The 26,384-nt window shown below is 41.2% G+C and overlaps 1 protein-coding gene across 1 annotated transcript in view; it reads left to right on the top strand.

The window, feature by feature from the left end:
- The window catches only part of hunk (hormonally up-regulated Neu-associated kinase), a 40,947-nt gene extending 18,990 nt beyond the window's left edge, over positions 1–21,957 (top strand). Inside the window, exons 6-10 of the mRNA XM_067993174.1 lie at positions 5,890–6,025; positions 11,052–11,220; positions 13,150–13,230; positions 18,934–19,102; positions 20,968–21,957. Coding sequence (XP_067849275.1) covers positions 5,890–6,025; positions 11,052–11,220; positions 13,150–13,230; positions 18,934–19,102; positions 20,968–21,638 — 1,226 coding nt within the window. The 3' untranslated portion in view covers positions 21,639–21,957. The remainder of the gene's footprint in view (positions 1–5,889; positions 6,026–11,051; positions 11,221–13,149; positions 13,231–18,933; positions 19,103–20,967) is intronic.
- Positions 21,958–26,384: the final 4,427 nt, after the last annotated feature.

The raw sequence follows: 26,384 nt of genomic DNA, 5'->3' as shown, positions 1-26,384 counted from the left end.
CCCTTGTCGCGAAGATTTCTTATATTTTTTATTTCTACCAAAAATTGTAAATATGTTTTTTTTAACAATTTTTCTAGTAATGGTGAACGTAGGACATCTTTTTCTGTGTTTACAATGTCACTAACACACACCGACCAGAGGAGAGACCTCCCCAATGTGGGAAACCTTGTATCCCAACCAGGGTTCTACCCCAACACCCCATACCATAACATTGCCAGACCAACTCCAAATTTAATGTTGAAATAGCACATCAAAATTTCATCCAATGCTATGAAATTCATTGCAACTAATAGGCCTTATTTTACAGTAGGCGAGATATGTCAACTGTTATCAGTCTCAACAACTGATACAATGGAGAATATATAAAGACTGGAGCACTGTCATGATGAGTCATGTCAAGTCTGACTACAAATAACATGATCCCACTGTATCTGGAGTCTGTTTTGAATTTATGTCACTTTAGTTTCTCATTGTGTTAAACAAAGCAAAGAGGATCCAGACGTGGAATAATAATTCTTGTCAAACCACTATTATTAAAAAAGGGCATAATATATGACATATGCTATGGTTTTTTATTGTTTTTTTAGGAACTTTATGATTTAGAAATGTAATTGTGAAAGAGGAATGAAGTACAGGTCGTCATATCAAATTTTCAAAGCCTATAGTTTTAATGTTTTATTTAAGCTGTGGTTTTACTAAGATGGCAGTTGCTTTAGAGTAACTTGGTTTGCTGGCCTTTATATTCAAAGGACTAGAATACAAGGGGGTAGAAGTTATACTACAGCTGGATGGACACGCCTGGAGTACTGTGTTCAGTTCTGGGCACCGCACCTTAGGAAGGATATATTGGTCCTGGAGGGAGTGCAGTGTAGATTTACTAGAATGATACCTGGGCTCCCAAGGGTTAAATTAAGAGGAGAGATTACACAAACTAGGATTGTATTCCCTGGAATTTAGACAATTAAGGAGTGATTTGATCAATCTTTCACAATATTAAGGGGAACTGATAGGGTAGATAGAAACTATTTCTGCTAGATGGGGAGTCTGGGACTGGGGACATAGCCTTAAAAATTAGAGGCAGGACTTTCAGGAGTGAAGTTAGGAAACACTTCTACACATAAGGGTGGTAGAAGTTTGGAACTGTCTTCCGCAAACGGCAATTGATGCTAGCTCAATTGTTAATTTTAAATCTGAGATTGATAGATTTTTGTTAACCAAAGGTATTAAGGGATATGGGGCTAAGGCAGGTATATGGAGTTAGGTCACAGATCAGCCATGATTTCATTGAATGGCGGAACAGGCTCGAGGGACTAAATGGCCTACTCCTGTTCCTATGTTCTCAGCAGTAGTAGACTCCCATGATGATATCCCAATTGAAATTCCAGTGTCTGAATTCTCTATCACTAGTAAATGAATTTTACAAGTTCTTGAGCAGGCAGATACATCCAGGGCTTTGCATTAGTATAGCTCTTCCCCTTCGTCATCTCAGTGGGGAGGAAACATTGGCAGAGAGCTATCTTCCTCCAAGATGACTTCCTGTTTTCATAGCCCAGATTGCTCTTTGCCTTCCCTAATCTACAAGTTAAAGGAGGATGGAGTGGTGGCAGGAAGTCCACAGAGATGGGACTATAAAGAGAGGAACAGTCCCCATGTTGAAAGCATTTCCCTGTACAATGACCTTCCCCTTTAACAAAATAGATCTATTAAGTGGTGTTGGTGCTATTTTTAATGTTGCTAAATAAAAATATACCAAAAAAAATTTTAAAAAATATATTATTGAAACCGCAGCAGAGCAGCAGTCCTGGCATTCTGCCAATGCAACTCTGCCAATGTTACTATTTTAATTGTGGTTGGTGGCATTGCGATGGCACAGCACATTTGAGCAGCAGCATGTGTTTGGCATCAGAGCAGTGGTGAGGTGCAGATTCAGTCCCCACAACATCAGGTTCCTTAAAATTGCTTTTGGTGGGGGGGGGGGTTGTTGCTGAGCAGAAGTTAAACATTTCACTAAAGTCAGAGGGGAGAAAATTTCAGAATGCGAGTTGTCTCTGGGCTGCTGCTGAACATCCCGTGCTGGCCTTTGCCTTCTCAAAATAGCTTTGTCAGTGGCTTGGAACAGGTTCCTTACTGCCCCCTGTACCATGGATGATGAAAGAAAGAAAGAACTTCTCAAAGCGCTTTACAGCAGATTAAGTACTTTTATAGTGTAGTGAGGGTAACGCAGTGGATGTGGTATACATGGATTTCAGTAAGGCCTTCGATAAAGTCCCCCACAGGAGACTGGTCAAGAAGGTACGAGCCCATGGAATCCAGGGTGCCTTGGCACTTTGGATACAAAACTGGCTTAGTGGCAGAAGGCAGAGGGTGATGGTCGAAGGTTGTTTTTGTGACTGGAAGCCTGTGGCCAGTGGGGTACCACAGGGATCGGTGCTGGGTCCCTTGCTGTTTGTGGTCTACATTAATGACTTGGATATGAATGTAAAAGGTATGATCAGTAAGTTCGCTGATGATACAAAAATTGGTAGGGTGGTAAATAGCGAGGAGGATAGCCTCAGTCTGCAGGACGATATAGATGGGTTGGTCAGATGGGCGCAACAGTGGCAAATGGAATTTAACCCGGAAAAGTGCGAGGTGATGCACTTTGGAGGGACTAACAAGGCAAGGGAATACACAATGAATGGGAGGACCCTAGGCAAGACAGAGGGTCAGAGGGATCTTGGTGTGCAAGTTCACAGATCCCTGAAGGCGGCGGAACAGGTAGATAAGGTGGTAAAGAAGGCATATGGGATACTTGCCTTTATTAGCCGAGGCATAGAATATAAGAGCAAGGAGGTTATGATGGAGCTGTATAAAACACTGGTTAGGCCACAGCTGGAGTACTGTGTGCAGTTCTGGTCGCCACACTACAGGAAGGATGTGATCGCTTTGGAGAGGGTGCAGAGGAGATTCACCAGGATGTTACCAGGGCTGGAGCGCTTCAGCTATGAAGAGAGACTGGGAAGATTGGGTTTGTTTTCCTTGGCGCAGAGGAGGCTGAGGGGGGACATGATTGAGGTGTACAAAATTATGAGGGGCACAGATAGGATGGATACTAAGGAGCTTTTTCCCTTCGTTGAGGGTTCTATAACAAGGGGACATAGATTCAAGGTAAAAGGCGGGAGGTTTAGAGGGGATTTGAGAAAGAACTTTTTCACCCAGAGGGTGGTTGGAGTCTGGAACTCACTGCCTGAAAGGGTTGTGGAGGCAGGAACCCTCACAACATTCAAGAAGCATTTGGATGAGCACTTGAAATGCCATAGCATACAAGGCTACGGACCAAATGCTGGAATATGGGATTAGAGTAGACAGGGCTGATGGCCGGCGCGGACACGATGGGCCGAAGGGCCTCTATCCGTGCTGTATAACTCTATGACTCTATGACTATTGTGATGTAGGAAATGCAGTATCCAATTTTGCACACAGCAAGGTCCCAAATGCAGAAACGTGATAATGACCAGTTAATTTGTTTCATGGGATCTTTTACGTCCACCTGAGATGGTAGATAATGCCTCTGTTTAACATCTCATCGGAAAGACAGCACCTCCGACAGTGCAGCACTCCCTCGGTACCGCACTGGAGTGTCAGCCTAGTTTTTTGCTCAAGTCTCTGGTGTGGGGCTTGATCCCACAACCTTCTGACATAGAGGCGAGAGCGCTATACTGAGCCATGACTGGCACCTAAGGGGAGTGCCATCGAACTGACTTCAGGTGAGGTGAGCTCACTGGGTACAAGTGCACGTAGTGCCTGGACCGCATTATCCATCCTATTCAGTGTCAACGAGTTGTTGGTTTGTGGTGGAGGAGAGCATCACAGGTAAGTCCAACCTTGTCCTTATCCAATGTCCACAAAAGCACTTTTCAACAAGGGTCACTGGATAGTGACTAGGTTGTGAGAACCCTGATGGACTTTATCCCCTCTCTAGCAAAGGGCACCATGGCCAATAGTCACACTCCCACTGTAACCCTAATCAGTTGACTCAGTATGAATCCCAGATCGAATCAGGATCCCTTCTGGTCTATACCGGTCAATATCACAGCAGATAATGAGTTTTCTCACTGAACCATCATGGGAGCTCATTGGGAACTTTGGTTGAAAAGATAAACTTAAAAAATACAAGAGTAAAAGATCTTTCAGCAATGTCTTTGCTATATGGTGGAACTCCAATGAAGAGCATTTTTCAATATTTATAAATGATTGGGAAGAATTTTCCTGTGCACTATATATAGCAAAATTGCAAATACATTTATAAAGAATGCATTTGCAGTTTCAATAGAGCTAGCACACAGGAAATCTGGCAATAATGTTAGAAAATAGCTTGTGAGATCAGGAACAATTGTCAGGATATAAGGCTGTTTCACAGGATGATCAAGCTTAGATATGCCATCCTTAATATATAGACTCCAACTTAATTTAGGATTTTGACTTCACTTTTTAATTTTTTAATTTATTTGTGCTTCTGGTCTGTGTGTACTCTCGTGTGACATTAAGAAAACCTTAAAACTGTGCTCTGGAACGAGGTTTTTAAAAAATTAATGTGTAAGTTGGTTTGCATGGGAAGACAAATCCCTCACTTTTAGTTATGCAAAAAAAAATTAAAACAGTTAAAATGAGCCATGCATTTTAAAATAGCATGGAAAGGCTAAAATAGCACCAGTGTTTTATGTGACAGACATGTCTACACCAGCACTAACATGCTAAAAATCAAGTTATAGTTACAACACAAGAATGTAGAATCAGGACAGGGTCATTGAAGCCCATTTGCTCATTCTACCATTTAGGGGTCTTTTAGTACTCTTACTGATACAGTTTTAATTCCCTTCCTGTACGAAGGCCAAATCCCTTTATTTCCTGTTGAATTGGGAATCACTTTAATGCCTTTTCATTAAAATAAGGAATATGCTTCAGTTCCATATTTCCTTAAGTTTTTACTATAATAAGGATGGGACGGTGGCATGGTGTATTAACACTTGAAAACACAACACCACAAGTTATATAATGTAGGTTTGACCCTCTGACCTAAGCAGCAGTGCTGTGGGGAACCTACATGAAGAGGCCAGGCGCTTTCTCACAGGGAAGGAAGAGCCATCCACAGGCACACACTTCCCAATAACCGGCTTAGGACAGCATTGATGGAGGCTTGGGAATAGAATTCGCCTGTCTTACCTCGAAGCAGCATTTAGTGAATGGAAGGGGAGGGTAGGAGAGAAAAAAATGGGAGAAAAAGAGGGAATTTTACTTTCAAATAAAAACATAACCCCACAGCTTTCAAAATTTGCAGAAAACAATTTTCGACAGTGTTTTAAGCTGGAAAAGATGAAAATATTTTAAACTCAAGGTTAATAAAGTTCAAATCTGACAAATGAGCTGCTGGATGTTTCCTTTGTATACTTTATACTGCTAATATTAATTATTACCCTTTGCTTCTTATGTGTATCTTCTGTTGAAAATTGCTAACCGTACATATTTAATACATTGCAGAAATAGAAGCATAACCAACTGATTTATTTTTATAATCTTAACTGAAGCTTAATTTGTATGCTTTAGGCTGCAACTATGTTTAATCATAGATTGGATTTGGAACAAGCTTCTGTTAACATTAAATTAATGTGAACCAGGTGGCTGCATTAAAAAGCCACTGAAAACAAATGAGACATCAGTTTGGAATGAAGCTCTGTCACAGATTGAGAGCAACAATTTAAAGATGTCAAATATATGCTTTGATGTTTTTTTTTGTGTGTGTAAACATACAATATCTAATACTTCAGCATTTTTTATCTGCATAGAGCGATATGTATTTATATTTCACTGAGACAAATAATTGCTATACTTTAATTTTCATTATTTTTCCAGCTGCTGTTAACTTTCTGCAGTCCTTACTTGAACCTGACCCTACCAAACGGCCCAACATCCAGCAGGTACTGGCCAATCTCTGGCTGAACGACAACCACCTGGGGACACCTACGTGCAGCAGTGTTTTCCCTAACCGGTACGGTGTAATGAGCCGCTGCTGGGAGGCTCTGTGTGTCTCGAATGGCAGCATTTTCATGGGGCTTTTTATTATTTAGTAAAGCATGGTGCATAAATAGAGAGGTCCACGCCATAACATGAAATCAGAGGCAGGACTTTCAGCTATTTATTCACAGTTATAATGGTTTTTCACTGGATCAGTATCTGTCGCTGGTGTAGCATTTCAGAGAATTGAGTTGGTTTGGTTTATAGCAATCACTGCATCAAAAGGTTGGTGCGGATACAGAGTGGTGTCCTTCATTGTATCTACTGATACATTTATGTTGCACGAACAGAAAATCTTATAAGTAGAAATGCCCAGCACCTCATAGTCAGAAAAAATAGCGGCCTGCAGTGGTTCTCAGTATGTTTGCTGGTGGCAGTACTTTGCCTGAGGTGAGGTCCCCATGCTGCAGGAGTGCTGCCATAGTTGTATCACAGCACTGCTGCAGAACTGGGACTGCCTCTAGTGCCAGTGCTGTGATATAAGTGCAGCATGAAGCCACTGAACCAAGGGTCTCAATATTTATATGTTTCATTTCATTAGTATGACGTGATACCCACTCGAGCGTGCATCTGGTTATAACTGGCAGTAAACTGGATTGTTGTTGTTATGAAGTGTACTTCAACGGAGCCACATAGCTTAATGAGGGGTTCTTAGTTGTGATACTTTAATGTACCAGATTTCCCAGAAAGTTGGTGTTGTGCCACTCTCCCAAGGCAGGTAATTGCATAGTAGGTGGGCTAAAGGTACTGCAGTGGTGAGTTTTCATACTCATACTATTTATACCTGTGTATTTAACCAGCATGTGTGTTTATTGAGTTGAACAAGGGGGTTGAGTTGTTTTTACATTAAAGGACGAGACTTCAGATTCAGCCTCTCAGCCATAGCAGTTTTATAACGTTCTACATGAGTGCAAGTTCGTTACTGACATTAAATTATATCTTTAAAAGAAAAAATTGATTTTTAAAAGTATGTAGTAAAATAAAGTAAGTCTTCCTTGACATCTGTGGGCTGTAGTGGGGGAGCATGGTCATCAGAGGCAGCTTTATTAAACTGCTGAATGGTCTGCTGTAAGATTTTAATATGAGCAGTTATGGAAAACTACGATTTCACATTACTGACTGTACACAGGCAGTCATGTGTTGGTACCACATAGTGTGATTATGATATAGAACTCCTTCCACTGGAAGTGATTCTGCAATGCATTGAGCCTGCTAGTGTTCCGAATTTGCCCTCTTTAAAAAAAAAAAGGAAAAAGACTTGCATTGGTACAGTGCCTTTCACGACCTCATGATGTCCCAAAGCGCTTTACAAACAATGAAGTACTTGTAATGTAGGAAACAGGGCAGCCATTTTGCACACAGCAAGATCCCACAAACAGCAATTTGATAATGACCAGATAATCTGTTTTAATGATGTTTGTCGGGGAATAAATATTGTCCGGGAGAACTCCCCCGCTCTTCTTTGAAATAGTACCATGGAATCTTTTACGTCCACCTGAGACAGCAGACTAGGCCTTGGTTTAATGTCTCATCTGAAGGACAGCATCTCCGACAATGCAGCACTCCCTCAGTACTGCACTGGAGTGTCAGCCTATATTTTGTGCTCAAGTCTCTGGAATGGAGCTTGAACCCACAACCTTCTAACTCGGAGGCGAGAGTTCTACCACTAAGCCAAGGCTGACGCCCATTTGAGAGGACAGATGGTAACACACTATTCAATTGTTTCTAAGTCAGGTACTCATCCATAATTTGCTGCCCATGGACTTTCCCCGTTGTCAGTAGAAGATCTGTAAAGCCAACGATAATACATCCACCAGAACATCTGGAGCAGCTGGAGGCACTGGTCTTGTCTCATTTATATGGCAGCGCTGCTGTCACAGGCTGTAATCTAAATGGAGCATCTGTTTGTTCTTAACATATTTTAATTAAAAACAAATAGAAGAATTCACGACGGACACCTATATGTAATTGAATTACAAGCCCAACCCGGGTGCTCATAAGTATTACTGCACAGAAGGTGTGTGGGAGTTTGATCAGAGAATTCAAATCAAGTCACTCTGGAGGTGGGTGTATTCACTTTAAATTAAGATCAGAGAGGATTAACAGCAGACTGCATGATGGAACAATGTATTAGACATCCAATATACTGTGGCAGGATACAGACCCCCCCAGGGAAAATTGGATTCCAAGCCGCACTTGCACATGTCCTGATGATTGACTCAATTTTGGCAGAGGTCTGGGAGCAAGTCCCTGTTATCTCATTGTCCTCTCAGTTAGGGAATATTGCATGGTGCAAAAAAGTCCTAGGGAGGGGGCGGGGGGAAGGGGAGAATAAAAATACCGAAAAACTGGAAAAACTATATAGACAATTTTCAGCTTTTTAGAACCAATCTAAATTTACACGTTATGTAACAAGAGCTTATGATTATGATTATGACAGACAGTGACATCAGACTGCCATCAGCAATGAAAAGATTAAAACCTCAGTCAATGTAGTGAAAGGAACCACTGAAATCTAACAACAACCTTGTGCAAATTGCTTAGTATAGTTAGGGACAGAGCTGGATTATTTTCTACTCATAAAAGTAGACCGTGGTAAAATGCATTTGCCACATTTAAAGATGCTTCACATGGTACAATTTTATAGGATTATTTATCAAACAAAAAACGATTATGCCATAGAAAGCTGGTAATACCAGCTCCTGCCAGCACTTTCAAAAATCAGACAGTTTTATTATTTCATACCCATACAATGATGTATAACAACATAGTCTACACTAGTCAAAGATCAAATGTTATAAATTGCTGTTGGCAATGATAGTGGATGAATGTTTAATGTGTTCATCTGACGTTGTCTATCAGAGATATTAACTAACTTAAAACAACTGGATTAATGCTTCTGTTACAATGTGATACAACAACAAAGAGGCAACAATGAATTCTGAGCTGATGAAACATTGACGTACATGAGTTATAATCAAAATCCCACCCATTACAGATATTTTTTTACTTTAATATCCAGTTTGTTACTAATGAGCAGGACAAGAGGTTTCTTCTGACAAGTAATTTGCTATGGCTCAGATCTGGTCAGAATCTTTGCTGCCTCTGGGATTTTTGAAGCAAAGTTGTAGTACCCAGGCAGCAAACTGTGTTACACACGGTTTAATTCACTGGACTTGTTCGTGGGATGTCACACTGCACCACATCAAATGCTTTAGTATTGAGCAATGTCTGTCAACAATCCCAATAATTGATTCACTCACTGACAGTCTGGTGGTTCGGTACTTTGATGTCCTAATCCACTTGTGTTGTGCAATTGTGAGGTGCAAGTTTCCATACTCGTCATTGTTTACAGTCAGTTTTAGGTTTCTACTGAAATTTCTACGTGTCACAGGTTTCGCGTTTGAGGGGATCGGCTGGCCAAGCCTTTGCGAATTCTGAAGTATCTATTCTAACACCCCTCTTTTTATATCTTTCTTTTATTCTGGCTACGTGAGAATCCGCATGTTTCAAAATATTACCTCATCCAATTAGCTGCCATCATGTCAGTTTTAACAGAAATCATTCCCCACACTCTTATGTCCTTGGAGGAGTTAATCCCCAGGAAGGTAGCTGAGATATTTATAAGGTTGGGACAAAGGAAGCTTGTAGCTGAATGCTTATCAGCTAAAGTCTTTGGTAAATTTTACTTTCCACTGAACATATCCCTGGAAATGAAACTGATATTTGCAGCCTTCTAACAGAAACTCACTTAAAAGCTAAAGTTAATATAAAGAATGTCACTGTTTCCTACAATTACCCCTCTCAGCAATGGTGGCGATGTAGTGCTTCAGTTTTGAATCTTCCAGCTGCTCACCTGTACTGCCGAGAAACTCCTACTCTCTAACCCACTGCTCTACTTTCCAAATTGCACTAAGTTTTGTTATTTAACTCTACATAATCAAGTTAAATCAAAGCATTATATAAAAGTAAGGACAGAATGTATGATGCTAAAATAGGGACTGAATGACACGTGCACTCCATGGTCCAGTTATCCTCTAGCCTGAAACCGCGTTCATCTGAAGACCACACTGGGTCTTGACTTCCTGTGTGCAATGCCATTGGAGATCAACTAATACGTGTGTATATTTACAAGTTAGCATTCCTGATGTAGAGCCTTGTTTGTGGGAGGGCAGATTGGACAATCAAGTAAGGAGGTCAGCATGCTCAATTTGCTGCTGTTATAATATTTTGTGCCCAACTGGTTGATCTGTCCTTCTATCAAGCAAAACCCTCTGCTATGAATGCTGGCTTGTAAAATTCCCCTCATTTAGTCTTCTGTTTAGCCATATGTCCATTGCATTTTGTTACAGATGCAAAACAATCTTTAAACAAAGAAGCAACATCAGTTTTAGAATGGAGCTTGATATCTAGAGTTACAACTGCCCTCTGACCTCAGCAGTTTATAAGTAGCTACAATTCCTGGATTCGCCTATTTAGAGCAGTGTCCTTAAAGAAACAGGCCAGGTGAGCAGGTATATATCACAACCGTGGTTCAGACTTGTGGCCTGTGAGTAAAGTCATGGGAGATCCGTTAGTCAATCTTAAAAAAGTTGAAATGGTTCAAATCGAAAAGTAAAATAATTTAAATATGAAATTGGATTGAGAGTGCCAAAAATATTGAGTTAGAAATCAAAATCTAAAGATTAGATTCTGATCTTCTCGATCCTACTGCAATGAGTAGACCATTCAATTACATGACAATTATATAACGTATGAACACATTGTTGGCACAGCCTGCTGCTTACGTTACCCTGTAGGAATGATATGTTGTGGTAATGATTAATTCTTAGCTATAGATGTCTGAAATGTTGACCATTAATGGCATTGTTTACCATTGTTGTAAATCATACATTGTTAGTCAAAAGCATTCAAAAATTAGTTCTAAAATATGTTTACTCTCCCCTTCTGATATGTTGCAAAGATAGTTGGTAAACACCTGATGGTTTCTACTTATCTAGGCTTCATCCAGAGGACTTGAATCGGAGTGTGCTGCTTCACATGACTGAGAAGCTGGGATATAAACATACTGAGGTGGTAAACACGGTGCTGTCAAACCGAGCCTCCCACACTCTTTCCATCTACTTTCTGCTAAACAGGAAATTGGATCACTATTTTAAAAGCATTGCGGTAAGTAATGGTCTGAGCAGCAATGTTTTTAGAAAGAATGTTTGAGGTAAGAAATGTAAACTGGTGAGAAGTATCTCACAATTATTGTATTGTAAGAAGGAGAGAAGGCTCCTCAGAACTCAGCTAGTTAAGGCAATAAGTAGCTGAATCATAGAGACCACAAAGCTCCCATTTTTGATCCCCAGTCTGTGCTGAGTCAGCTGATCTCCGATGGGGCATCACAGTTAGCCTCAGCTTTTCAGAGTTGATGAAGGGAAAATCAGCCAGGGTTCCTGCTCTTGGTCGTTATCCAGTGACCCCTGTTGGAAGTACAAGTGGTCAAATGCTGGTTAGACAAGTTTGGACTACGATACCCCAGCAATATTTGTTGTCTAAGCTCATGTGAACTATCGAAAGAAAGAGACTTGCATTTATAGAGTGCCTCTCATGACCTCAGGATATCCCAAAGCGCCTCACAGCCAGCGAAGTTCTTTTTGAAGCCAAATTTGGCACAGCAAGGTCCCACAATCTGCAATGTCATAATGACCAGATAATCTGTTAAAGAGATGTTGGTTAAGAGATAAATATTGGCCAGGACACCGAGGTAATGTCCCCTGCTCTTCTTCGAAATAGTGCCATGGGATCTTTTATGTCCACCTAAGAGGGCAGATGGGGCCTCGGTTTAACGTCTCATTCAAAAGACAGCTCCTCCAACAGTACAGCACTGGGAATGTCAGCCTAGATTTTGTGCTCAAGTATCTGGAGTAGGATTAATGACCACTAGTGTGAGGTGCTGAAAGATGCTGAGTGCCTGTGGTAGAACAGGGGGGATGAAAATCGGTAGAAAAAGAAGGCAGAGAGAAAATAGAAGGAAACAAAAAACACAAATGAAGAGCAGATGTGTTTTGTAGATGATTTGCAAGTTCGTTATTCTGAATGTAAAGTCCATTTCTGCTGGATAGATATTCAGTCCACTGGCTCTCGGTCAGCGAATCCTATACTTTGTATTTACTCGTATAATCATTCTAGTATGTGATATTTCCATTTTATTATTCATTAAGTTCACTTAATGGAGAAGGAAACTCTGGGGGTCAACACTGCAAATGTTACACACCTACCACTCACCATGTGATTTTTTGTTTCCTTCCCCTCCGAATTGTTCCTCGGAACAGAGTTTTGCAGTACACTGTACTTTGATGTTATTTTTAGTGAACCTTTAGATAAGGTAAAGTGATGTTAGTGACCATGAGTCAGTGATAAAAGTTCAATTATAAAACCTTTTTCAAACAGCAAATGCTGACCACGCCTTTGAGGGAACAGGCTGGAAGGAATTACTGACACACTAAGCCTGATGGTACAAATGTTGAATTAACATTCACACTGTTGAAGTTCTTAAAATTGCTGAGGTACTCTGTGTTAATAACTGCAACTCTACTCACACCACTGACTTCAGTGACTCCTTCAATCCAGTTCCTCTACTGTCATCAGTCACTGTTTAAACCAAAAGTCAACAGAAAGACAGAACAAAGGAAACCGTTGAAATTATTCAAAGTTCTTTGCAACTTTTCAAAACAGGATACTGAGAGTGTCGTTCACTATTTAATAGCACCCGATTACTTTGTTGATCTTAAACATGGAACATTTTAAAACAAAAACCCCTTTGAAAACAATATTAACTTAATACAAAAATAATTCACAACCCTTTGTAAGAATGGAAAGGGAGATTTTCCTGGCTCTGTGCCCAAGCAATTCAGTGCATCTGGGCACAGACCCAGGAAGATCACCTCTGTAATGTGAATTTTCAAGTAAACAGATAGTGGAGGAAGATTTCCTCTGTGTGTTAGCAAAACTGTATTGCGTTCTTTCTAAATGTGTTTACCGTTTTACTATACCACAGAGGAAACCTTCCCCCAATGTTCTCATATTAACTCTGTTTCATCTCTTTTGTAGAAATCAGACTTTGCAGATGGTATTTGCTATAAGAATCTACTGCATCAGTTTGATAAGTACAGACTCAAGGAAATACAGGAGGTACAGTGTCTACAGTTTTATCTGATTATATCCTCTGTTGGTGTTTATTTGTACTGGTATTTGCATTCTGTAAATTGCAGCGGACAGGAACGGGACGGTAAGCATATAGCTGCAATTTTTAGGGCACAGTTGCTCCAAGCCTGTTAGAAGGAGGGAGTGAAAATCAGGGCTGACTACTTTATAATATGCTTTTTGAAAAATACTCTCGCACATCACATAATTAATGTTTATTAAGTATTTTTGGAAACAATTCGACCCTTATTGTTTTTCAGTATTTTCAGTACAGATTGCTATATCTGTTGCAATGTTAACGGTGTCTACTATCAGCTTATCAGTTCTGGGCGCTGACAGAAAGCTGTCTTTTACTTGCTTCGCTGAATAGACTAACCCCCTTTGTCCAGTCACCATCAAGTTTGCCTGAAGCAATTTGACAAATGTTTGCAGCTGCCAAGTACTCTTTAGCCCTGATAATTTCTGTTTTTAAGGAGTTGGCCTTTAGAGTCAATTGTTTCTTTTTGCTCAAAGTCATCTCAGCATTTATGGGGTTCCTATAAAGAGCAGCTGTGCTTTAAGTTTCATGTTCCTGTGCATTAGTTTCATGTTCCTGTGCTTTAAGTTTCATGTTCAATTCCTTGAGACAAACTTTTTGATGAAGGAACTGTTTCATCTCATCAGCTGGATTGTCTGGAGCCTCTCAAAGCAACCCAGGCTTTTCCTGATAGCTAAATCCATAGTACGATCAGGCACAACTGGGTGTGTGCTGAGACTGATATAATTGCTAACACACGTGCCAATCTAGATAACTAGTACAAGCTGACCAACAGCTTTAAAGAAAAAAGCTGACATAGGCCCCAAAAAGCTGACAATTCAAGAATGGCCCTGATTACAAGCCTATGACATTTCAAAACAAGTAGTTACACGGGTTTGTAACTTAAGCTGTGGGTGTGTCCACCATTCCATTACTTGTACAGGAGAAGAAAAAAAACATAAGTAAATTAAATCCTGAAGGGGGATCTACAAATGTTGAAGAGGGTCCAGGGATATGCTTCTGTGGAAAACTTTGAATTTTTCATTAAAAATGATGCGTTCTAGTTAATTTTATACTTTACAATTGATAGATTTTTAATCTTTAAAAAAAGGAATAACAAAATTATATTTGGATTTTCAATAGATTGCCAAACCAACATTTCTCCAAAATTTAACACATTAACCCCAGTTCAAAGAGGCACTCTATCCCTCTGGCCCCAGTTTACAGAGACATTGGGGTAAATTTTAACTGAGAGCCGGGAGGCGGGGGGAGATTTCCAGGTGCAAAACCTGGAAGGTAAGTGGGTGTTCACGACCTTAATGAGGCCCATCAATTTCATTTCCGGGTTTCACACCTGGCAGCTAGCCTGATTGACAGGTTGTCGGCCAGGAAGGCTTGCTGTGGCAGGCAGCAGCCGGGGATCAGAGGGAGGGATGGATCATAGGCCAGGGAGAAGGTTGGGAGGGGGCTGAGGAAGAGATCGGGGGGGGGGGGTGCTGAGGAAGAGATCAGAAGTCGCTGGAGGTAGGGTGAAGTGTTGGAGGTAGTTGGGTAGTTGGGGTCCACCATGGAGGGGGCTGGGTTCAGCATTGGAGGGGGGGATGTCCAGCATTGGTTGGGGTGGGGGGGGGGGATGGGAAGGTCAGCCGATCGCGTGGGTCCTGTTGGTCAGGTGAGCTTGTCGGGCCTGGATGAAGCACTCCTGCTCCTCCGGGCCCACAAGCAGTGCAATAAAGGCACTCTCCTCATGGATCCAGCCCTTCCCGCCTGCTTTCACCTGATGTGAATGGGAAGTGATGGAAAACCCGAACAGGTTAGGTTAAATTCATTTTATTATTCCAGTACACAAAATATTAAGTACCTCAGTATCTCAATGAGGTGCATTGCCCTTTTAAATGTCAGCCCACTGGATTTAAGTGGGGGTGGGATTTCCTGGTGTCTGCTCTCCACACGCAGACAAACCTGCCTGGGTTAAACCCAGAAGCAGTTGTGATGCTATCCCGCTTTGAAAACCGAGTATTTTTACTCCACACCCGCCCGTTCTTGGGGGTTAAAATTTACACCATTATATCCCATCCAACTCCCTACCCTTTCCTAAACCCTTTCTCCTTCTCTAGCCCTCCCAGTTTATAACGGCCGCCTTCTTTCTCTTCCCCCATCAATTTAACACACTACTTCTCCTCTCCCCTCCAACCCAGCTCAGTTTATGCTGGTATTACTCCCCACCAGTTCATGCTGGCCTCTCCTTATCCCCCCACCCCCTTCAGACTTAACTGAGAAGGGTGGCCCTTTTTACCACTCCGGGGCATTATCCCCACAATTCAGCATTGCAGCATGCCTGGTGGGAGGCAGGCTCCGGACTGCAGATGACCGTTGATGTCACTGGTAGTGACAGCCTTATGCTGCATGTTAGCTGTAGGGGTCCCTGCAGCAGATGGCACAGCTCTGATTCAGACTCTCTGCTGATCCAAGGTTCGTGAAGACAATTTACGATTGTTGTCTGGTAGGTATGAGTGGACCTGCAGATATAGTTGGTGGCATCTCAGCAGATGTGGTCAATCAGGCTACATTGGCTGTTGATTGCCATAGAATGCCTTCTTTAATGCAGTACCAATTAAAGCATGAAATACTGCGATTGGAGTACTTTTGAAGACCCATCCCATATTAAGTTTAATCAGGCCTTCATATATCATAATAAAGCCATTGGCTCTGCTGTCACAACCTCCCCTGGGAATTGGAGCCTGTGCACTTTTTCTGACAAAAACAAAATATGTGCACCTCTGTCCATAGATGTTGGTACCAGTGGGGGGGCACAGAGCACCTCTGATGCAGCCTGAGCTGTGTGACATTCCTTTATTGGTCCTCCTCTTCTTTCTCCAAAGACTTCAGATATAGAGGGATTCCTATTAGGAACCCCAATGTGGCAGTAATGGGGCTGTAGGGCATCAGAGCAAAGTGTCAGCAGAAAAAATAATTAAAATCAGCCGAACGCTGCTTACTGAATCTTTTTATTGAGCTCTTTAAAATTACTTCAGTATACAGCTCAGTGCATGGCAACCCTACACGTCCTGTTTATGTGGCCATAAAGAGCATGAATTAAGGTAATTGGCAAAAGAACTAGAGGTGAGATGAAGAGAATTTTTTTTTACACAGTGAGTTGTTATGATCTGGAATGCACTGCCTGAAAGGTTGGTGGAAGCAGATTCAATAATAACTTTCAAAAGGGAATTGGATAAATATTTGAAGGGGAAAAATTTGCAGGGCTTTGGGGAAAGGGCGGGGAAATGGGACTTATTGGATAGCTCTTTCAAAGAGCCGGCACAGGCATGATGGGCTGAATGGTCTCTTTCTGTGTTGTATCATTCTATGATTCTGTGAATGCAGGATGAAATTACATCATCCTAATTTTAACATTACAATCATGCTGTCACCTGTTTCATGTGAGTACTTCATGCCCTGATTGTTTCAGTGGTTAAAAATGCAAGTGAATTGTAAAGTTACTGATCTCCGCCAAATCTTCTAAATCAGTTTGTTTCTTCAGTCTGTCATTGCAGTGTGCGGAATGCTTGGAACAACCAGCAGTAGTCAGGAATAACTCATACCCAAAACAGTTCATTATGGAAACAGTCTGCACAGCTCTTACATTTCAGACTTTTTCCCAAAGTCGGTTCTCCCTAACCTATTTTGTAAATATTTCTCCCGATTTACCTATAAATTATGTGATAACATAATTGAACAGTAATGCCGCCATGTGTACCTACTTACACTAATTGGGCTTTTTCTTTCCTCATTTGATTTGTGTCGCAAGGTGATTCAGCCCTTTTAGTAATTGATCAAAGGCTTTATGAAAGTGCTCAAATGATTAAGAAAAGGTACCTAAGGTTATATTTTTGACAAGTACATGCAGTGCCCTTGGGAACAGGACTGTCATCAAACCATCAGTCCTGTCCTGTGTGGGAGGCTCCTGCATTTATCTCCTCCGCCCTACTGTTATCTCAGGGGAGCTGCCAAATATCTGGACTTTTTACCCTTGCCCATCGCTTTCCCTGCAGTGCTCCCCCTCTGATGCTGCACGTGGCACAGGCTGTATGCCTCCACTCCACCATCCATGTATTATTATCAGACAGTTCCTGTACACTACATTGTTTTTCTTGTGTTTTCATTTTTCTGTACATTTCGCGGTATACAAATGCACAATTATCAAATACTAAGAAAATTAAGAGGAAAAAAAGACTATTTCCATACTATATGTAATTTCACTTGTATTCATAAATTTAAAAAATCTAATGTTATACTATAATAGTCATATATGGCAAGTATACGCTCAAACAGCTTTGGATTGTCAAGGTCCTGTTGTCTAGATTTACGAGGAATGGCTGCTTGGCAGAGGGTTGCCTATACCTGTAGAACTGTATCCTGCATGAATCACTGCCCTAAGGAGAGGGAGAGTAAGGAAATTAGATGGGGAGGTGGGGCAATTTGAATAAAGGGTAAGTACAGATATAATCAAATACTCTGGAACATGGTCATTCCACTAAGGCTGTGGAATGCAACAGATTAGAGTTGAATAATGGGGGTGAATGGACAATTTTCATACAGCATTATCTTCTAGGAAATTTTACCTGTTGTTTTAACATCTCTCGGGACATTAAATAATGCTATTGGCTCCCTGTCCAACAATGCCTCGATTATAAAATTCTCATCTTTCTATTCAGCTCCCTCCATGGACTTGCCCTTCCCAATCTCTTTAACTTCCTCCAGCCCTACAACCCTCCGAGAACTCTGCGTTCCTTCAACTCTAGCCTCTTGTGCATCTCCCGCTTCCTTTGGCCCACCATTGGTGGCTGTGCCTTTGGCCATCTAGGCTCTAAGCTCTGGAATTCCCTCCCTAAACCTCTCCATCACACTCCTCCTTTAAGACATTCCTTAAAACCTACTTCTTTGACCGAGCTTTTTGGTCACCTGTCCTAATATCTCCTTCTTTGACTCGGTATCAATTTTTGTCTAATAACGCTCCTATGAAGCCCTTTGGGACACTTTACCAAGTTAAAGGCGCTATATAAATACAAGTTGTGGCTGTTGTTAAGTTGTATACAGCCAATAGAGTAAATTGAACTTTGTTGGAATGGATCGGCATAATGAACCAAATGGCCTTTTCTCACTCTATATTTTCTTATGTTTTGAAGTTCTTCCCTGTTTCATTCCCCTTCCCTTCTTTGCTTTTCTGATTTAATTCCCCAGTGTTTAGAGTTCAAGATAAGCAGCATGTGCACACTAACAAAATGTCCATCATGATCTAGCTTGGCTCTCACGGGGAACTGGGCAATCTTGAGAATTCCTTGCTTGCGTCTAGTTTTTAACCTGAAAAAGATCTGGAATAACTCTAGAGAAAGGAGCAATGCCAGTCAAGTACAAACACTGCTACAGTGCTGTCATATCCTAGTGTTATGTTACCCTGTTACCATCAGCCACTAATCTGCCGCTGTTGAGTCCTGGACAAAGCAAAATCTGTTGTGATCTTCAGAAACTAATGGTAGTTGCTCTATTCTGAGCAATTGAAAAGTTAAAAAATCTTCTTTGGGAGGTGAGGAATAAAATGTAGCATAAAATATATAATTTCTTTGGAAAATCCCTTTTCATTTTAAGTATACATTTTATAACTTTCAACTCCATAGGAAAAGAAGGCCAAGGATCCAGAGAAAAGGGAGGAACTTATCCAGAAACCTTGCATGAGAAAACCAGAGAAAAGTTTTGTTGTTTCTAAACAGTCGCCATGTTTTGTAGCTGCTGTAAACCCCAGTAAAGTTGCGCTGAAGGAGAGAAAGGTTCTCAAGGCAGAGAGAGGTAAGACTAATACAGAGGTATCAGTGTTGAATCATTTTAAAACTTTGGCTACCACTCAATGTTCAAACATTCTTTAAACGCTTTCTTGCATTGTTAAGGCATCTTTGTTGAGCAAACACACAAACAATGCTGGAAATACACAGCAAGTCCATCAGCATCTGTAAAGAGAAAAGGCAGGTTAATGTTTCTGGTGTAGATTCTTCAGCAGAACTGATGAAGGCTTTATTTCCAAAACAGTAACCTGCCTTTACAGATGCCAACAGACCTTGAATCATAGAATCATACAGCACAGAAGGAGGCCATTTGGCCCATCGTGCCTGTGCTGGCTCTCTGAAAGAGTTACCAATAAGTCCCACTCCCCTGCTCTTTCCCCATAGCCCTGCAAATGTTTCCTTTTCAAGTATATATCCAACTCCCTTTTGAAAGTTACTATTGAATCTACTTCCACTACCCTTTCAGGCAGTGCATTCCAGATCATAGCAACTCGCTGAGTAAAAACTTACTGGGTAGTTCCAGCGTTTTCTGATTATTTCAGATTTCCAACATTTACAGATCTTTTTTTCGTTCATTTTGTACTTTTTGTTGAGTGTTTGTTCTAAGCTAGGCAGACAAACTTTTTTCCCTAATCGTTTGCTGGATAATTACAGTGGTGAATTGAAGCCCACTTCAACCTCCGTAACATCGCCCATCTCTGCCTCTGCCTCAGCCCACCTGCTGCTGACACCCTCATCCATGCCTTTGTTACCTCCAGACTCGACTATTCGAGTGCTCCCCTGGCCAGCCTCCTTCCTTCCATAAACTTGAGCTTATCTAAAACTCTGCTGCCCGTATCCTAACTCACACCAAGTCCTGCTCACCCATCACCTCTGTGCTTGCTGACTTACATTGGCTCTCGGTCCGGCAACGCCTCGATTTTAAAATTCTCATCCTTGTGCTCAAATCCCTCCATAGCCTCATCCCTTCCCTATCTCTGTAACCTCCTCTAGCCCTACAAACCTCCAAGATCCCTGTGCTCCTCCAATTCTGGCTTCTTGCGCATCCCTAATTTCCTTCACTCCACCATTGGCGGCTGTGCCTTCAGTTGCCTGGGCCCTAAGCTCTGGAATTCCCTCCCTAAACTTCTCTGCCTCTCTATATCTCTCTTTCCCCTTTTAAGTCGCTCCATAAAACCTACCTCTTGGTCACCTGTCCTAATATCCCTTTATGTGGCTCATTGTCAAATTTTGTTTGATAACGCTTCTGTGAAGCGTCTTGGGATATTTTACTACATTAAAGGCGCTATATAAATGCAAGTTGTTGTTGTTGACCTTCCCCTATCTAGAAGGTGTATTCACCCTGCTCAGTTTCATGCAATCACTTTATACTTGAGTCCTGTATATCTTAGATATTCCACATCTTATGAATTATATCAAACTCTGGATTCAGTTTATATTTTTAGTCACTGTTCTATTTCACAAGGTGGAGAGTTGGCTTTAAAATCCTTTAAAAATAATTAAGCAAACTACTTGCAATTACTATCTATCAAATATAACCTGGAAATTACATTGTGCAATTATCATAAAATGTGTTCATATCAAATTCTTTTTGTCTGTTATTTTAATGAAGGCTTTAGCCATTTAATATAAACAGATTTATGTCTCAATTAAAACAATGGACAGATGAATATAATACAAAGGTACTAAGCAGTCATATAATAAAATATTTTATATATATTTCTGAAATATGGGACCATTGCAGAATATCTAAAAGTTTTTGTACTGTATGTTATATGGTGGTTGCAAAATTACTGAAAGAAATGTCATTTAAAAGTGTGCTGTTGTCAGGAAATCTGAAATCTCAAACTCTGTTTTAACCTCTGTCTACAGGGTTGATGCTGGAACCTTGTCTTCCCATTGTATCTATCTCAGCTGGTGGAGCTACAGCCAGCAAGAATGGATGTGTCAATTCACATTCCTTGGAGTACTTGGAAATGCAACATCCTCTCCCCAGGACCCCTATGCCTATCAGACAGCATGACTCGCAGCCACTGGACATTGTGAGCTCAAAAAGAGGAACAAAAGATATATATTCCATTGTGAGCCATGGGCATCCTCCTTGTATGGGGGAAGCTCGAATAGAACTAGTTCCTCAGCATAGATGCATGGGACCTGCAGGGATCTCCTCTTATGCATCCACTGAACAGACTGCAGCTTCAGTTCAGCAGCACGAATGCATAAGACCCGTCAAACTTCTGAGTTATCCCACTCAAACTGTTCCGATGTATGAAGAAAAGAAAGACCTTATAAGACCCCAGATGGTATCCCATATTCCGTCTTTCTCTAATAATACGAGATCCAATGAACTGGGCAATCCTTATCTAGTTAAAAGCAGGGGGAAGTTCCCGATGATGGGCATTGGACAGATGTTAAGAAAACGGAATCAAACATTACAATTAAGACCAGACAGGCCCATAGAAGTAGGTGGCCCTGAGATACCCAAATCAAATATTGTACAGAAGATGCTGTGTACTGCTGGCAGTCTGCAACACCAGTGCTGATTTCACAATATAAAACCAACTAGGGTTAGATGTGATATAGCTCTCTGAGGACACACACCAAGCTTGTGAAATTACTCATTCAATACACTATATATATTTTTTTCAATGATATTTTTTCATAAAGTCTCTCAGGAACTAAGTGTAGAAAACATTTAACCTAATTTTAGGATGTTAAGCTAATTTGGATCTTTATGTCACAAGGCCAAGTATTTGGTCATGTGTCAGTGTAATTTGAAGTAACACAAAGTTGAACCATTCTGTGTACAATAACCTTGCCCAGTCAAACATTAAAAGAGCAGAGAAACTGTCACTGAAGGAACTTTGTTTGTTGTACCATTTTCATTCGAGGATTGTGAACTTTTTAATTCATGCTGAAGTATTTTACATAGTTCACAGCCATTCATCAAAGGGCAGAAGGTTATATTGCACCTGAAAAGCAGTTCTGTTGCGTATTTAATGCTTTACTCATATATGAGGTATTCTCTTACTGATGCCAAATTGTCTGCATTCTTCTCAAGCAATTGTGTATTTTAGTGTCTCTTTAGTCAGAAGGTGAGAGATTTAACAAAAAAACCTGAGAGATTATGAAACCCTGGTCAAACACTCTGAGAAACTGGTATATACCGTTTAACGTTAACACATTGTTTACAAATTTTTTTAATGTAAAACAGTATGCTTGACTTAAACAGATTTTGTATTCAGTACTTTTTTCCAATAGTGTCCAATAGATTCTGTGAACACTATTTGAACCAAACTTCATCCTGAATTGGAGTTATACTCCACCCAGTGCCAAGTCCAAGTCGTGTGAGATATTCATAGAAATTACGTGGAAACATGCTGTTCGACCCAACCAGTCCATGTTGGTGTTTATCCTCCACATGAACAGTAGTCCTGTGCCTGTCCTGTTCCTATATCCCCACTTTACCACCTATCTATCCTACTGTTATATGTTGACCTGAGAAGCAATTTTAACACTGCCTGGCTGGCAGAAACTGGGCAAGCGCGAAGTTAAAATTGCCTGTGGAACTCACCAGCCAATGTCCCGCACCGATCCCGCAGGCTACGATTTTAACAGGCTCTTCTGAGCTGGCGAGAAGGACACCTGCAAGAAACCAACTGTTCGACCCATATTTAAATATGCAGATTGGCCTCCGATGACATCATCAGGGCCTGACTGCTATTTTAACCATGGGTCTAAGCTTTCCCGCCAGGCCAACCTAGTGGGCGGAGAAGTCAGGGGCAGAAGAGGCCTTTTCCTTTTAGGGCAGGAAGAGCAGGAGGGCCCCACAATGAAAGTTTAGACCTCCCTTGACTCGGGCTACTCTCCCGCCCATCGCTAGGCCCTCACAAAACCCCTCCCTGTGACTTAACTGAGTGCCAGGGACAGTTCCTTTGGTCCCCGGCAACAGCCTCCTGCCGCTTGACATTGCGCTCCTGCCCGCCAGCCAGCTGCCGCTTCCTGGACCTCACGCTGTCAAGGTTATGGCAGTTTGCCGCCTGCCTTGGCCTCCACCCGCCTGAATCCCCGAGTTAAAATTGGCTATGGTCTCTTGTTTCAATCATTAACTCCAGTAGTGCATTCCACTGCCTCACAACCCTCTGTGTAAAATAAAATTCTTCTGCTCTGTCCTAAATCTTTTTAACCTTATGTCTATAATTCTTTTGTTCTAGACTCCTCAACTATTGGAAACAATCTATTTCTATCTACCTTGTCCTACTCTGTCAAAATTTTAAACATCTTTATCAAATCACCCCATAATCTTCTGCAATCTAATGAAAATAGCTCCAATTTAATGAAAACAGCTCCAATTTTTCAAGTCTTTCTTTGTATTTGTATTTCCTCATACTTGGCAACATCCTAGTGAATCTATGCTGTACCTTTTCCATTGTCTCAATATTATTCCTATAGTTTGGGGCCCAAAACTGTACACAGTACTAAAAATAGCTGCTTATACTGTTTCTCTGAGTTTCTGCCCATCTTCCACCGAAGTTACTGCAGGAGATCAAAAGAACCCATCGAAAGTCAGGGGCCAGATCCAACGTTCGCTTTTGGGTTCTGACGAAGGATCTAAGCCCACAACTTTAACCTGTTGTTCTCCTTTTGGGTGCTGATGGATCTGCTGCATGCTTCCAGAATGAATTGTTTTTAGTTCAAATTTCCAGCATTTGTTTTTTTAAATCAAAGGTTCTCTCATATTGTACACAATGCATGACATAATACCGTCATCAACTGTCTACATACAGCCTGGCAGATACACATTGTTTATCAGTAGTATTTCAGTGAGGAGCCAGTCTATTTACTGGTCTAAGGGTTACATTAACAAGAGTCTCCAGCTACAAAATTTAATTGAGGTGGGGGTGGGGGATTCTCTAATCTGAATCAGCCAAGACTTGCTTTTTCTAATGCACCCCAGCCCCAGCTTGCAGAAACCAGTGGTGCTCCTGTTGGGAGGCACTTGGTAGAATTTGGTTGTTTGTTCTGTGACATTGGGGACCCCAATGCCATTCTACTTTTCAAACAAAATAGGCAGTTTATACCAGGCAGCAGCAATCATTGGTTGCAAGCTCTGCTGTAAAGAGATTGGGGTAGGTCTTGACTCTGTGCGCTAGTGTAAAACGGGTGATAGCGAGTCGACCGCCCGTTCTACATCTCTCCCTTGAAGTCAATGGAAGCAAAGATCGGCAGAGATGTAAAATGGGCTGTTGACTCGCTATCACCCGCCAAGATCTACCCCAGTGAGTGAGCGAGAGAGTATCATTAGCAAAGCTTAGACTTTGGAACTTTTGCATGTTTTTTATTCCTTTTTCTGTTCTCTGAAGAAGAAGAATACCTTGAACTGAATTCCAGCACCTACCTTGCCAGCTGAGCAAATCCATGCAGAGTCGGCCTTCAATGGTCACCGAACTCCTTACAGGGATTGCAATAAAAATGTGAATAGCTCATCAGTATTGCTTGCAAAGTTCCTAATTTGTAAGGCCTCTGCTGATATGATTCATGACTTTTTCACTCCTGACCAAATATTTTGATACTGAAACTCTCTTCTCTGTAAACACAAGCCTTCCTTACACGGCAAATGATCTGAATGGCATGTCGAAAAATATAATAAAATGTTGTAGTATCTTGAACTTGAGCAGGACTGATTAATCTAATGTGTGCACTATAACAGCAGCCCCCATGTTACCATTTGAGGTACCACTGGCTTCACCTGTTAAGAAGAATCTCTCCTCAGCCCCCTGTTTGCTCTGAGTGGGCCAACACTGATCATAAGCCACCAATCTTGGGGTCAGTGTTATATCCAGAGCAGACAAAAAGTGAAAGTATTTCTTCTTCTGCAAAAGTAAAAGTCACCTAAATTCAATGCTACCTAATGCACATTGCTTTCTGAAATAACCTGCAAGGTGAAGTCTAATGGGCTAGTAATACTGTGGTGTTTGAACAGATGCAACATAAAAACTACATCATAGCAATTTAAAGTCTTCAGTATGATGAGGGTATAAAGCACGTTGAATTTTGGCAAGCAGTGTGCAACCCCATGAGGAGGCTGATAGGCACTGTTTTGGTTTTGCATCAGCTGCAATATAACAACTGCTGTGAAGTAAACGTAAAACATTCACTTTTAATTTTTTTTTAATGTTAGCAGCGACGATTTTTCCATCAGCAGCTCACTGATACTAAAAATGTAACTATCCGTTGGACATTGACGAGTGGGACATATAAATATAACTCACCAATGCTGATTCCACAACACTCTAAGCAGGCCTCTTTTCATTGTTACAACAACAATATCTTGCATTTATATAGCGCCTTTAATGTAGTAAAACATCCCAAGGCATTTCACAGGAGCAATTATCAAACAGAATTTGACACTGCCACATAAGGAGATGATGTGGAGATGCCGGTGATGGACTGGGGTTGACAATTGTAAACAATTTTACAACACCAAGTTATAGTCCAGCAATTTTATTTTAAATTCACAAGCTTTCGGAGGCTACCTCCTTCCTCAGGTGAATGATCGTTCACCTGAGGAAGGAGGTAGCCTCCGAAAGCTTGTGAATTTAAAATAAAATTGCTGGACTATAACTTGGTGTTGTAAAATTGTTTACATAAGGAGATATTAGGACAGGTGACCAAAAGCAGAGGTTTAGGGAGGGAATTTCAGAGCTTAGAGCCTAGGCAGCTGAAGGCATAGCCCCCCCATGGTGGAGCGATTAAAATCGGGGATGTGCAAGAGTGCAGAGATCTCGGAGGGATGGAGGGCTGGTGGGATTTGAAAACAAAAATGTATTTACATTACATTAATAGCTATGCATATAATTTTACCTATTCTGTCCCACCCCTTGGGTGCAGTGCACCTCTTTTACAGTGTGCTGTGAACGAAGGTCGGAAACTTTCAGCAGCTAGTTATCCCAACATGTTTTAATTTCTTTAAAATGGTGCACATATGGTTCTAAAATCACCAGGGTAGTGAAGAAGTCACCAAGCTAGTGGATGAGGGTAACCCGATAAATGTTGTCCACCTGGACTTTCAAAAAGCCTTTGATAAGGCTTCACACAAGAGGCTTTCCTACAAGATTGAATCTGGTGGAATTAGTGGCAATCTGCTGCAGTGGATTGAGAATTGACTGAATGCCCGCAGGCAGAAAGTGATTGTCAATGGCTTTGAGTCTGCTTGGAGACCGGTTACCAGTGGTGTCCTGCCGGAATCAGTGTTAGGACCATCGTTATTTACTATTTTCATTACTGAT

The sequence above is a fragment of the Heptranchias perlo genome, chromosome 11 (genome assembly GCF_035084215.1).
Source record: "Heptranchias perlo isolate sHepPer1 chromosome 11, sHepPer1.hap1, whole genome shotgun sequence".
NCBI lineage: Eukaryota > Metazoa > Chordata > Chondrichthyes > Hexanchiformes > Hexanchidae > Heptranchias > Heptranchias perlo.
The sequence above is the reverse complement of the archived record's forward strand: the minus strand, read 5'-3'. Positions and strand labels throughout refer to the sequence as shown.